The sequence below is a fragment of the Musa acuminata genome, chromosome BXJ2-8, assembly GCF_036884655.1.
Source record: "Musa acuminata AAA Group cultivar baxijiao chromosome BXJ2-8, Cavendish_Baxijiao_AAA, whole genome shotgun sequence".
Lineage (NCBI taxonomy): Eukaryota > Viridiplantae > Streptophyta > Magnoliopsida > Zingiberales > Musaceae > Musa > Musa acuminata.
The window spans coordinates 49,199,310-49,212,664 of record NC_088345.1 but is presented as its reverse complement, the minus strand read 5'-3'; the positions used below and the strand labels follow the sequence as shown (position 1 = coordinate 49,212,664).

General features: G+C 40.1%; 2 protein-coding genes across 4 annotated transcripts; one reads left to right on the top strand and one right to left on the bottom strand.

The window, feature by feature from the left end:
• Positions 1–2: 2 nt before the first annotated feature.
• On the bottom strand, positions 3–6,665 carry LOC135619944 (prolycopene isomerase 1, chloroplastic-like). Of its 2 annotated transcripts, XM_065122461.1 has the most exons (13): positions 6,063–6,665; positions 4,924–5,130; positions 4,724–4,823; positions 4,461–4,543; positions 4,279–4,335; positions 4,039–4,191; positions 3,553–3,631; positions 2,464–2,612; positions 2,225–2,359; positions 1,969–2,082; positions 1,286–1,396; positions 1,075–1,183; positions 3–557 (listed from the first exon to the last, which is right to left on the bottom strand). In XM_065122461.1, exons 1-13 carry the CDS (start codon positions 6,474–6,476, stop codon positions 484–486), a joined length of 1,785 nt encoding a protein of 594 aa, XP_064978533.1. In that variant the 5' UTR covers positions 6,477–6,665; the 3' UTR covers positions 3–483. The 2 variants fall into 2 exon arrangements, with proteins under 2 accessions (XP_064978533.1, XP_064978534.1); XM_065122462.1 differs by lacking the exon at positions 4,279–4,335.
• Positions 6,666–7,830: 1,165 nt separating this feature from the next.
• LOC135619943 (protein WVD2-like 4) lies at positions 7,831–12,605 on the top strand. 2 transcript variants are annotated; one of them, XM_065122458.1, is made up of 10 exons: positions 7,831–8,102; positions 8,383–8,661; positions 8,749–8,944; positions 9,025–9,083; positions 9,174–9,232; positions 9,669–9,746; positions 9,841–9,922; positions 10,001–10,072; positions 10,165–10,275; positions 11,976–12,605. In XM_065122458.1, the coding sequence occupies exons 2-10, from the start codon at positions 8,422–8,424 to the stop codon at positions 12,405–12,407; spliced, it is 1,329 nt and encodes a 442-aa protein (XP_064978530.1). In that variant the 5' UTR covers positions 7,831–8,102; positions 8,383–8,421; the 3' UTR covers positions 12,408–12,605. The 2 variants fall into 2 exon arrangements, with proteins under 2 accessions (XP_064978530.1, XP_064978531.1); XM_065122459.1 differs by having other exon boundaries at positions 7,961–8,102; positions 9,844–9,922.
• Positions 12,606–13,355: the final 750 nt, after the last annotated feature.

The window sequence follows — 13,355 nt, the reverse complement described above, 5'->3', positions numbered from 1 at the left end:
GGTGGACGTAATTCTTTGCATTAAGAAGCATAACTATAGTACACGGTCTGAAGATTTCCTCTTGCAAACTACTAGTTGTATGAAGCTAAATTGGTGAGTACAGCAATTGCCGTGTCTAATTTACACAATTTCCAACAGCTACAAATAATTCACAACCAAAACCACAACATACCTCTTTCACCTTTAAAGATGAGGGGGTAAGAAAAGCTACGGAGCTCACCATCTCCACATGCAAAGTTCAGCCCGGTGATTATCATCCGCTCAACATCTGACTGAATTTAAAGCCTAATTCTTGATGCTATCTTAGCTTACAATTTAGAAACAACCAGTGCACCTTCTTTTATCATCACCTTTCTTGCATAACTGGATAAACCGGTACATCACCAGAAGAACTTGGCGGCATGTACATGTTCAATATGTATCAGTTGATTCATTATCTTGTTTCTTATATAAACCTGCTTCACAAGTCTGCTAAACTTTTAATTAGGCGATTGTCCTCAGCCATCCAAGAAATCGAAGAAGAGCAGCATCCAATATTGGAGATCTTTTTTCAAGACCTGCAAGAAAAAATAAGAGGGATCATATGAAATTCTGATTAGACTAGATAAAAACCAAACCAAAAATCATTCTCCTACAATCACTGCGCAAGTTAATGTGCTGTTCCATGCTGGCACGTAGTATGCCTGCACAATACCAGTATAGTGAAAGGTATTGTCGAACACCCCTTGCCGTATGAACTACTGCACATGCGCACCATGCTTGATCATGGTCGCAGGGCCCTGACAGTAAAATACCTGTCTCTTTGTGGCCATTGCAAGTGATAGTAAATCTGGAACAAAGGATTTGAGTGTACCAAAATCAAAGATTCAATTGAGTGGAACAAAGGAATATGCATTATTTTTATTGAAAATAAAAAAAACTCATTTGACAAGTTACCACGACAGTTTTTAAATGAAACAAAGTGGCTTTTCATATGAATGCCTTAGGATACCATGATTTCTTTTGGTCCTACCCTACATCTTTTTGTTTTCAACATTCCTAATCATTGGAACTGTTAAACTAAAGTCTGCTTACCTATATCAGCAGCAACTCTGTGAGCACACATGATGCCTGAAAATGCAACAGCTATAACTCCTTGTCCAGGAAAACAGCTATCACCAACACAGTATAGACCATCTATAGCCTGCATGTCCCACTATGATTTATTAGCAAATTACTCATCAACTGACAGTTACTTAAATACTTAATAATCACATCAGCTATCATTCGGCAGTAGTGCACATACAGTTGTATTAAAAGGCATCCCCAGCAATCCTTTTGGCACCTTGCGCGGCATCGGTCCATATGTACCATTATCCCGAGCAAGAAATCTTCTATGGGTCTTTGGTGTACCCACCTATCATGACCATACAAGAAAGTCATACAAGATCTAAATCATTTAAAATTTTGTATGCATGCAAAAGCATATATATTAGTAAGCTATCAATGACTCAAATATTTCATTTAAAGCTCATTATTAGTCAGAAATATTTAATAAAAGCTTGATATAGACTTATCCATGACTAATTTGGTACATTTAGTCTCTAAAATAGATTTGTGACAACATCAACAGTTCAATGCCAATATGCAGTTTAAAAAATGAGGCTACAGCCAACCAACCTAAAACATGACCACCGAGTCTTGTTAAAAAAATGAGTTTTAAGTTGCATGAATCAATGGCAGCTCCAATTTTTAACTCCTAACTTCTCTGAATCATCCATCTATTTTTAGCTAGGAGGGCATGTGCATGTGTGTGGTGTATTCAGTGGCATGGTATGTGGGGTTGTTGGGGTGAGGGGGTAATGGCGCATGATCTGGTTGAGACTGCAATCTGCACAAAGTTTATACAAACTTCAAAACAAAAGGCAGTAAGTACCATGGGTACAACTAACAATGTCACCATTTTTAACGGGAAGCATGCTGTAGTACCTCTTTAAGCACTATGGAGCTTTTGAGACCCGGAAAAAGTTCAGTCTCAAGCCGGGATATAATTTTATCAGCCACAAGCTCTTTTTTCTTTTCATAGTCCTTTGAACCAAGACCCTGGAACCATAGTAAATAGAGATTTATGCCATCATCAAAGTAAGATTTGAAACTAGAACCAGCATGAATTATGTAATTTCATTCCAAAGTATCACTATAGAGCAAGAGGCGAAGAAAAACAATACTACAATAGAAGAGTGACCTTCCAATCTTCTATGCATGATGTGGTAAATATGTGAAGAATGTGATGTCCCTCTGGAGCCAAGGATGAATCAAGAACAGTTGGAATACTCAAAAATATACTTCCATAGGGCTTCTCCAAATTTGCCCAATCATCCTGTATTCATAATGATAGCCAAAAGATGAGGACACAACTATCCTACTTAATTATAGTTATCTCTCTATCAGAACTGAATCAAGGAGCTAGAAAGCAACGGATACCTTGAGAATGAAATGGTGGCAGTCTGTATCAGGAGGCAAAACTGTTGCTTTGACTCCCATGTGAATGGAAAGAAAAGATGGTGCCTTTACATAGATTCTCTGGAAGTTTTTCTCTTCCTCTGGAAGATCATCCATTTTCACAAGTTTACCTGTCATCAGAAAAAATTGTAAGTTGATATCAAGTGAGTAAAGTTAAAAAAGTTCAAATCTAGAAGTGGACAAAGATATCTCAATCAGATCCCAGGCAGAACTAAAGTTAGTTTATCAATGAAGCAAAACCCATAAAAAATTCATAACTATTCATGCAAGAATACAATCTGACAAAAGAAATCAGTCAAATGAAATAGCTAAAAAACGCAAAGTTCCAATCATATGCAAAGAATCAATCTGTATGTTTTATTCTTTTTATACAAAAGCTGGATGAAATGAAGCAGATAGTACTCAGTAGTTATGTATTCTACTGGATGCTATGACAAAGGCAATTGCAGTAGAAAGAATTCTAACAAGACTCATATTTGTTATTAGCACCATCTAAGGAGAGCTAAAGATGATTTTCAGTAATCAGCAATTGCTCTCTACTGTTTACCATATTACTTATCTCACTCAACCTTCAAGTATTTTTTGTAAACAGAGTCTTAAGATGCTTTGACACCTTACGCACCTCTGTTATCTTCTTTTTAATAAAACTACAAGGATCAACAAAAAAGAAGACATTTAATCTATCTGATGCACTGATAAAGGCTATTACAGTAAGAAAACAATACAAACTAGACTCATATTTTGGCATTGGCACCATCTAGGGGAAGCTAAAAAAAAAATCATTCCACTGATAAACAATTGCCTTTCACTATTCACATATTACTTCTAATTATGACCTTTCAATTCTGCAATGTTATTGTCATTCAGGTGTCTTTGTTAACCAGCCTTCCGACCATTTGACACCTTATGCTGCTAGACATTCTAAGCTCATCGAGATAAAAGAAAATTTTGAAGATCAAGAATGGTGTTAATACGCAAGCACACAAGAAGATCTAGATTGAAGTGAAATCAAGACTCAAGCTCAACTATTATGAGATAGAGGGAATTTACCAAAGGTATCCCATCTTGTTGCATTTGAGATTACAGTTGTAGCAAAAAATTCCCTTCCATCTGAGAGCCTCACTCCCACCTATCAAAGACAGAAACCAACAGAAAACAATGGAATTTGTAGAACACCCTTCTGACCATGGTCTGCCGTACTGAAGCATACCGCCCGTACCGGTCCGACAGGTTCTCGATACACGGACTGCCCGGTACCGCTACAATGCTACAGTACTATATTGTAGCACCGCTACAGTGCTACAGTACTATACTATAGCACTGCTACAGTATAAAAATAAAATTGTCAATACATCAGGGTGTACCGCTCGGTACGCCCTGATGTACCATCCGGTACACCGATACCGTACCGTACCGAGCCCGGGTCAAAATTCCGGTACGGTACGGTATGACGGACCTCGCTTCTGACTCTGGTCAGCCTAACTACTGAATACAGAAAAAGTAATGAACTACTGAACCTCATAAGTAATCACTCACAGCCTTTCCATTATTAAGTAGTATACTGGTCACATTTGCTTTGTAAAGTATGTTACTGCCCTTATCAACCAAGCCATTTGCCAAAGCCTTTGCAATACCACCAACACCACCAATTGGATAATTGATCCCTCCAAAATGTCTGTCACACAGAACCTTTTGTGACAAAAGAAAGAAAAATTGATAGTTAATAGAAAAATTGTGAGAAATAAATTCATTATTTTGCAAAGGGAGACAAGTTACCATGCTTGCATTGATCATCGGTGTCTGCAAAGCATTAACTGTGCTCACAATGAAACACTACAGATACATCACAAATTACTTTGACTCTTCAAGAAGTGCTAACTCAAAAGCTCTATGTAGACAAGAAGTTGCTCTGAACACCAAGACGTATAAATAGACTTTTCAATAAAATAATTCCACACCTCAGCGTCAATGAAGGATAACAACTGAGGGTCCTTGATAAACTTCCGAGCAATATCCCCAGCATTTTGTGGTAGATAATAAGCTTAAAAAAAATCCCATAATTAGCATAAATGCATGAACTTTGGCTTTCATGCTAAGAACAAATTCAAATAGATTATCCAATAAAATATCAAAGAGATATAGAAATCTTTCAGTAAAAAGATACATCTTTTTTATTTATAAACATAACATCATAACTTTCATTTTAAAATTCAACCATTACCAAGAGTCAAGCATTCCAATGGCTTCTTGAAAAACTGTCCAAAAAGATATAGAGGCTCCTCCAATGATTTCAATTCCAATGAATTCAGTGCATTGAAGATCTATTGATGCAGGAACTAAAGAATGATTATGGGAGCCACTAAACATATCTGGCTTGAAATAGAAGCCTCTAGAAAAAGAATTAGAAAAAGAATGGCATACCTTCCAACACTCATTATAGAATTGATGGATACCCTCCTTCTCATGAGGGAATTTATTGATTAGCTCTGCAATGAACTCATTATACCCTCTATGCACACGAACAGATAGTTCACCTGGAAGATGAAAGTGAACAGTTGTAGGGTCAGGTATGACCTGCATCTTATGCCCAACTGCCTCTAATGCTTGTGTAATTAAGTTTAGATTGCCCTGCCAGTGACGTTACAGCAATGGTCAGCAAACAGAAACAGTTAAAGGTAAATATAAAGTAGTACCCAATTTATGCATCTGAACTGGACTTGGAACATACTCAAAATGTTGGAAAGCTGAAAACTTCTCAATTGAACTAAGTCTACAAGTTAGAGATGCACTAACTGGCCCAACAGGGGGTCAGCATGGAAAAGAATTTTCTGCTGAAATTTGGCATGCAAATTTATTAGCTTAAGAATCCCTTCTTATAGATATTTTTTTCGTTTTTGTTTTTGTTTCTCTGCATCCAACATGCTATCAAGTGTGGCTAGCAATTTCCACAAAATCACCAAGGGCCAAAAACTTATCCCATTTGCTTGCCAAAGGAAATAGGTATGCAACCTGGAATATGTTGGTATGATATTAGAATCTTCCCTCAAAAGTAAAAGGAAATCTTCAAAAGTTCTAGACATAAATTCATTTGGCATGATAATCTTGTTTTATTTAGTGCAACCTAGTACGAAAAAAGTCAGATAATGCTGTCAACAGGTTGAATGTCAATAAGCCTTTCTACGTGCTTGCATGGCATGCATACGACACCAAAATCCACAAAGCATAAGAAAAAGGATTTGTCATACTTTGAATCTAAAGGCAAGTGAAGACAGATATCGGTGACAAATTAGTGAGTTTATCGGTCTCCATAGTTAATTTCATCAATCTATACATCATCTATTGACATGATCAAAATAAACCACGAAAGTCACGACAACACCAGCTCAGTGGCCATCCTTCTGCTAGCTACGTGATGGTAACATGAATTCTTCGTTGTCAGTTTCAGTTGCAACCAGTACAAACAGCAACGACGGCTAAAGTTCCCAAAAGAAGAATTATAAACAAAGCTTCTGGTTCAACAAACAACCAAATTCAATATCAAATGTGGATAAAGAGCTCACCTTGTCGCTAAATCCAAACATCACCGATGAACCAACATCAAAAGTAAACCCATCCCTCTCGTAGTACCCAGAACTGCCCCCAGGAATCACATATTTCTCCAGAACCAGAACCTTAGCCCCCTTGGCCGCCAGCTGCGTCGCCGCTACGAGCCCTCCAATCCCGGAACCAATCACGATCGCGTCGTACTCCCTCTCCATTCCACCTCCACTCATTTCCCTCTCCGCCGCTCTCTCCGGGGTCAGGACCGCCGTGGGGGACCTTCCTGCCCTCCTAAACGCCGGTCTCACGGCACGCCTCCTCCCGAAGCAGCACCGCCATAACGCGGGAGGAGGTGAGCCTAGACACCGGCGGATGAATCCATCAGCGTCAGGGGCTGGAGAGGGTGTGAGTAGCTGAGGCCCCATCCGAAGCATGGCGCTGGCTATCGGATTTGGAAGAGAGGGCCGAGCTCAAAGATGAATTAGGGTTGGAAGAGAATCTTTGGAGGCCATCGCCGGGATTTTGTGGAGGAGATGAGACAAATCAAGGTGGGCGGATAATAGAGAGCACGATACGGCTCAAAATATGGGCGTGGGTGGCCAGCGAACTCGGTAGTGCCGAGGAAAAGCGGCAAGCGACATATATCATTTATGCATAATTTATATTCAATTATATATAAAAATAATTTATAAGGTTGTCCCCGTCATTGGGGCCGTCGGCTGTACAGTTCCAAACTCCAAACCGAAACGGTTGTATTGTTGGGCTGGGCTGGGCTGGGCTATAGATCCATTTTAATTGGGCTTACATGTGCTGTCGAACCAGTTCTTATTGGGTTTCGCTTAGGAATTATTGCTTTATTATCCCCGAATTTTTCATGAATATATTGCTTGAATTTAGAACGCGACCGGCGGGGCCAAGCGGCTGCCGCACGCATCTCAGAACAAGTGGAACGCAGGTGGTGGAGGACGTCCGGGATTTGTAGGGTCGACCAAGTGTTGATTTCTCTGCGGATGAACGGTCACGATTGCAGCTGGTAACGAGGTAGGTTCAACGAGGGTTGTCACGCGCGTGTTCGCCGAAGAACACCGAACCATCATACACCACGTGGTACGGCCACTGCACTCCTAGCCGGTGGTCTGCCTTTGGCTCGACGCCACAAGTGTCCCTCCAAGTGGACCCCGTGGATCCTCCCAATCAAAAGACCGGTAAGCGATTCGAAGAGTAGGAGAAAACACTGTATTAGCTGTCGGGATCCACCACACCTGTCGCCAGCGTAGACGGCAACGCATCACCCGCCTGTTGGAGCGGCGCAATGATTGGGTCCCTCCAACGGCTCCGATTTCTTCACTCCTCATGTCTCCGCCGTCCGATCCCCTCTATGTTGCCGTCACCCTTCACGTTCCTGCCAGCTCACGTCTCCCTATCCGAAACTATCCCCACTGGCGTAACTCGTGCGACTCACATTATAACCGTACGATTGATCCAAAAACTTATCCAGTCCGTGAAAACAGTCTCACGCATAGATATTCCTATACGTAAATTCATACGATGAGAATCATACTCCAGCTATACTGCTCCAGCGAACGCCACGTCATCGACCAAGCACGTTGTGCCATCCTGTGTACCATAATGGCTCTAATATCCCTCAGAGCTCGGCTCCATCACGCAAGTCGTTAATGTATTTTAGGAAAGTTTAGGGGTATAATTGTAATGTGGTAGTGGCATTTTGGTAGATAACGTTTAGTCTACATACGTAGTTTGAAAAAAAAATCGGCCGACCTTCTCATCAAGCACAGAGAGAGCGAAGTGGTCGTTGTGCAGCGGTGGGCGAAACGGAGTCTGCCGACGGGGACACTAGGGTTTCCGTGAGGGGCGCGAGATTGGGACTCCGACGCCGGAACTAATCGATCTTGAAGCGAAGTGGGTCTCGGAGCCCTTTGATCTGAACTCGAGGGGTTTGATCTCGCCCCGCGAGTGCGGATCACCGCCGCTCCTCGCTCGACACGCGGATCGGTCGCGCCCCTTTCGCTCCCTTCCGCGCAAGCGATCGAACTCTGCAGGTACTGAGCAATCTTATAATTGTTCGTGATCTTCCGTGTGCTACGAGATTTGGCGAATTGACAAAGTGGAACTCGAGGAACGTGTTTGATTTCTTGTAGCTTTAGTGTTTTTGGGTCTGGATCTCGATCTTAAGGGAAACATCGAGTGTGGATGATCCGTTGTGTCTAATTCAGTAGTATTTGCTTGAAATGCCAGAGTGTCGATTGTAGTGTCACGGGTGATGCGTGTATCAAAGAATTGAAACAGATTTTAGTGTTGCTGCAATTGTTATTATTGCAGAGTTCAATTTCTAGTTGGTGGTAGATTTCTATTCTGAAGATGGAATCTGGTGATGGAGTTGAAGTGGAGCTTAATAAAGGAACAGTGGAGGAGGCTGCAGAGGCCAATGGATCTACTTCACTCGTAAACAAGGAGAATGCAGTTACCGAGAATGGCACTCATGCTGTTCATGCAGATAGTGGCTCCGAAGATACGTCAAAGGTTGTTCTTGATTCTTCAGTAGACAGGGATGAAGGGCCAACATTTGCTACCGAGAACAAAGTGACCGATTCTTCTAAGGTATTTCGTGATTTTTCTCTGGTCTTTTCCTCAAAGCTTGAAGAATAATATTGAATGGAGGGTGAAGTGCGACTCTATTTCGTGCAGAGAGGTGGATCTGATCGATTCAAGAAGATACAGAAAAATTCTGGTCGTCTGAATGGTTCTTTAATTGAACCTCCGAAGAAAAGGAATGTTCTATCACAAAGTTTCTCATTTTCTTCCAAAGGATCTCTTGCTAACAATTTGCATAAGAGCACCACTTCTTTGAAGCAGTCTAAAGTCGCATCGTCAATTACAAATGGTTTGATCTCTCCTTTTTGCATCCAGTTGTTTCAAATAATTACCTCTTCCATGTGCTAATTCTTACAGCCTCACATTCAGGTGATCCTGCTGCTAATCATTCTGTTTTCACCACCACATCAAGTGCTCGGAAAACAAGGGTGAGTCAAAAGTGAGGTGGATTATTGCTTTCTTCAAGATGAGCTGTGGGCTAATTTTGCTGACATTTGTAACTACTTGTTCATCCCTAGTCTGTTAATACTGGCACAGTGGAGGCAACTACAAATGGCTCTCCTGCTGAAGATGCACAGTAAGTTCTTATTTTATAAGCAGAAAGATTTTTTCCTTCTCCTTTATATAACCCAAACGCTTACAATACTTTCTATTACATGTTTAATGATGGTTATATGAATTTTAAAATGTTGAGAAAAACTTTAGTTTAGGGACATGCATCTTTGCATACATTTTAGGAAGTGAATGGAACTTGAGTAAGTCCAATGCCTTTCCACATCAAAGGCATAATTTTTGTATGCACAGGGAATCAGGCATGAAAGGCATTGCCTTATTTACCATATTTCTGCACCTGTTAATAATGTTGCGTAGTGCAGACCATGCTTGTCTAAGTTTATTTTTTGTCTTGCCTATGATGTCTGACCAATAATTACTTGACACCATATTTGATCAAACTGACTTCACCATGTAACATGATCTTTTTTATTTTTGATGCAATTGACATGACACAACAGTTCAAATGATGGCAAAACAAAGTCCTTGAGATGCACATTGCCAGCAAAAGAGGATGATGATGCCCACTCTGCTGCCTCGTAATGTTTCATGCTTATCCATTATACTTCCCGTTATTGAGCTTTTCTTGTATGCAATAAAATATGTTTGATGTTTATGTTATGCTTTTTCTAGAAGTTCAACACCACGTGCAAGAAAGAACACTGGTATTGGATTTAATTTTAAGTTGGACGAGCGTGCCGAGAAACGCAAAGAGGTTAACACATTCAGTTCTAATCTTTTCAAATATCTCTGTTCAAGACACTTCTTGAACGAATTTGTATTGTCTTCTCAGTTTTTCATGAAGCTTGAAGAGAAGAATCATGCGAAAGAACTGGAAAAGACTAACTTGCAGGCAAAATCAAAGGTGATTGTTCTATTCAAACTTGGGCTTTCCTTGTCCAGTAAAGCTTTTGCAGACAACATGGACTAATTTCTCTGGAAAACAATATCTTATAGGAGAATCAAGAGGCTGAGATCAGAAGGCTGAGGAAGAGCTTGACCTTTAAAGCTACTCCAATGCCAAACTTTTATCAGGAACCTGGTCCTCCAAAAGCCGAATTGAAGAAGGTACAATCTTTCTTATTTCATTCTTTATTATGCATTCTTGATAAGTGCATCCACAAGTTTTAATATCTCATTAATTCATAAGCTGATTTGAACAATTTCAGTGATATTATTGTGCCAATATAAATAAATAGCCTAACTGAATTTTGTCCTCTATCTACAAGGATATATTTAAACACATATGCACTAAATTTGCTTTTAAACTGATGGTTTGGCCCGGCTTGCCACAGCATGGTCATTAGATTCTGTGTTTTTTGGCATTTGACTCTTTTCAAGCTTTTGTACGTCAGTTTCCTTTTGAGAGTAATTGCTTAGTGTGGTTGTAATTTGGGAAATGTCTCCAGTTTATCCTTTTCTGAATGACTTCTTCATCATATCGTGATTTGTTTCTTTCTAGAGAGTTTGATATTCTCTGATTTGGGCTGCTGATGCTCTTTATCAGGTTGTAGTTCATTTTGTTATTTTGTCTCCGGAAACTTTATTAATCTGGTTTTCTTTTTACATTTGTGATAGTCTTTACACGAGGCTTCCTGTTGTAAATGTAATAGGTCTCTATATTTTCACAAAGCTAATGATTCTCTATATTACCTTATGTTCAAGCAAATAAAGAATCTAAACCAAAAATAAAAAAATGATTAGAAAGCTACACTTGATTGAAAATAGTATTCATTAAAGAAAATTAATTTAATAAAAATCTTGGACAGAAGAAATTTTATTTCGAAAGTGAGAATGAAATGTGTGAATAGTGTGAGACGACTGAAGGATGAAAACATGTCTCACAATAGGTTTGAGATACGTGGGCATGTTCTTCTCTTTAAATGATTTTTAAGGATTTAAAGTGAGACTAGGGTGACCATCCATTTTGCAAATTCTCTTCTCCTTTATCTATAATTTTTCACCTGGACATCAACCTTCAGGCCACATAAAACCTACAGCACGGCTTGCTGTCTAAGGAGTTTGCATCCGTAACCTATCATTTCTCATACATTTACCAATTTATAAAAATCATATCCAATATCCTTTGGCATGAACCTTAAGGCCACATAAAACCTACAGCACAGCTTGCTAGCTTGCTAAGGAGTTTACATCCTTAACCTATCATTTCTCATACATTTACCAATTTATAAGAATCATACCCAACAACCCACACGATACCCTTTGGCATGCATGATATGCATATCAGGCATGACATGCCTCATGTATATCATGATATGCATGGTACCAAACTTCCATCCCTGATATGCTGGTGCTAGATAAGCATTGCCTTAGTGTCAGCACTTCTTTGGCACAATATCTGTCATGGATAGTACCATGGCACACAATTCATGGAACATAATATCATCAATTGATATGTAACTTGTTTCACTGCAAAAATTGTCTCCATAACACACACTTGACAATTGTCGTGCCATACTCTCACAGCTCCTAAGAGGTTATGATTTACATTTTTCATTAAGGTAAATGGTACAATCTACTAGGTAAAAAGGTTAGAACCTAGTCTTGTGAAACTTGTAACACCTTGATTTGTCTTACCTTATCCCCAGAACATTGGCATAATCATATTCCACTTCTTGATCGTGTATAATTTATTGGTACAGTATGCTTCGCTGTAGATCGATGTATACACTTGCAGGCAGTTTGTCTTTCCTAAGAGAACATATTTGATATTATCTTACTGCTGCTAATCTTCTGCCATTTTACAGATCCCTCCGACGCGTGCTAGGTCACCAAAGCTTGGACGTCGCAAGCAATCTGTTGCTGCAGCAAGTAATCCTTCAGAAGCTGGTGACTCATGTCAGAGCCCATGTGTAACTGCCAGCTCCACCAAAATGAATGAGGGTGCCGCAAACAGCAAGAGGAATGCAATAGCTTCAAAGAACCCAAAGCAGAAGTCACTTTCCAAGCTTCCATCGCAGAAATCAAAAACTACGAAGTCGGACGCAAAATCTATGGATCCTAAAGTCGATGAAGTCAAGACAGAGAACGGTGATGACACAACAACGGAAGTCTCTGCAGAAACAGGTGTTGAAACGGTGCCAACTTCTCCTGAGGATGTAGTCAAGGAAGATCAAACAATTGTTGCTACCTTTCCTGAAGCCAATATCGCGCCTCAGCAAGTTCCAGTACAAGGTTAAATAGTGTCCTCAGTAGTTTTACGCCCATCTGTGAATAGAGAGAAAGTGTTTTGCTTGAAAGGTATGGTGCCGTTCTGTGTTGCGCATTTCGCTGTTCCCAAGTAGATGCTGTTTTTATAAGACTTCATTTTGGTCCATGTATATTGATTGCTCAACTGTTTTACCGTTTGATTTATGGTTGGTAATACTTGCAGCTGAGTCGATGGAAAATGCATTGTTTTGGGTGCTTTCTTTTTCCTTGTACTGTATTGTAGTTGGATGACGTCTTCCTTTTCTACTTGTCTTTTTTTTTTTTTTTTCTCCGAGCATATATGCTTGGCACTTGATAAGAGACAATTTGGTCGATAGAAACAGATGCCACAGACATAAATAGGTCTGTCTCAATCCATGAATCAGATGAAAAGGTATGCAGCGGGAAGAGGAGGCGACGACGGATCGACTATTCGCGTAGGGGCTCCCAATGTGTGAAACGTTGTCCGCTCAGTTCATCTTTTCGATCTTGTACATGCCTTGAACGATGTGGAGGGGTTTACATTAAGCTTGACAGCCAAATTCCATTGTTATTGTCGATCGCGAGTTCCTCCGTGAACACAGGGAGAGAGAGAGAGAGCAGCTTCACAAGGTTCAAAAGCGAACATGTTATTAGTCCGGTCTAACTCCTACACAAGCATCTCACACGCAGCTGTAATGTGCAAGGCCAGATGGTCTTATAGAAACAGAAGTTAGCAAATGTCTCAAAACACAGTCTCGAGCGCCAGACCGCTCAAGTTTGGATCCATCGATCAAGTTTCTAGCTAACAGCAGGGAAAACTAAGGAACACATGAAAGGTTTATTTTTGATGAGTCTTATGCTCAGTTCATGAGAAAATTCAGATCAGATCTTCAAAGCATGCATTGGTAGGACCAAACGAGTTCATCTGAAAGAACAATCGAAGAGTCGAGATGGGA

Excerpts from the sequence above, each read along its gene's own strand:
- LOC135619944 (XM_065122461.1), bottom strand. The coding sequence starts at position 6,476 with ATGCTTCGGATGGGGCCTCAGCTACTCACACCCTCTCCAGCCCCTGAC. Across the intron at positions 4,336-4,460 it reads TATCCTTCATTGACGCTGAG|TGTTTCATTGTGAGCACAGT; the intron begins GTGTGGAATTAT and ends ATGTATCTGTAG. Across the intron at positions 1,184-1,285 it reads GGATGCCTTTTAATACAACT|GCTATAGATGGTCTATACTG; the intron begins GTATGTGCACTA and ends TGGGACATGCAG.
- LOC135619943 (XM_065122458.1), top strand. The coding sequence starts at position 8,422 with ATGGAATCTGGTGATGGAGTTGAAGTGGAGCTTAATAAAGGAACAGTG. Across the intron at positions 8,662-8,748 it reads AAGTGACCGATTCTTCTAAG|AGAGGTGGATCTGATCGATT; the intron begins GTATTTCGTGAT and ends TATTTCGTGCAG. Across the intron at positions 9,923-10,000 it reads GTGCCGAGAAACGCAAAGAG|TTTTTCATGAAGCTTGAAGA; the intron begins GTTAACACATTC and ends TTGTCTTCTCAG.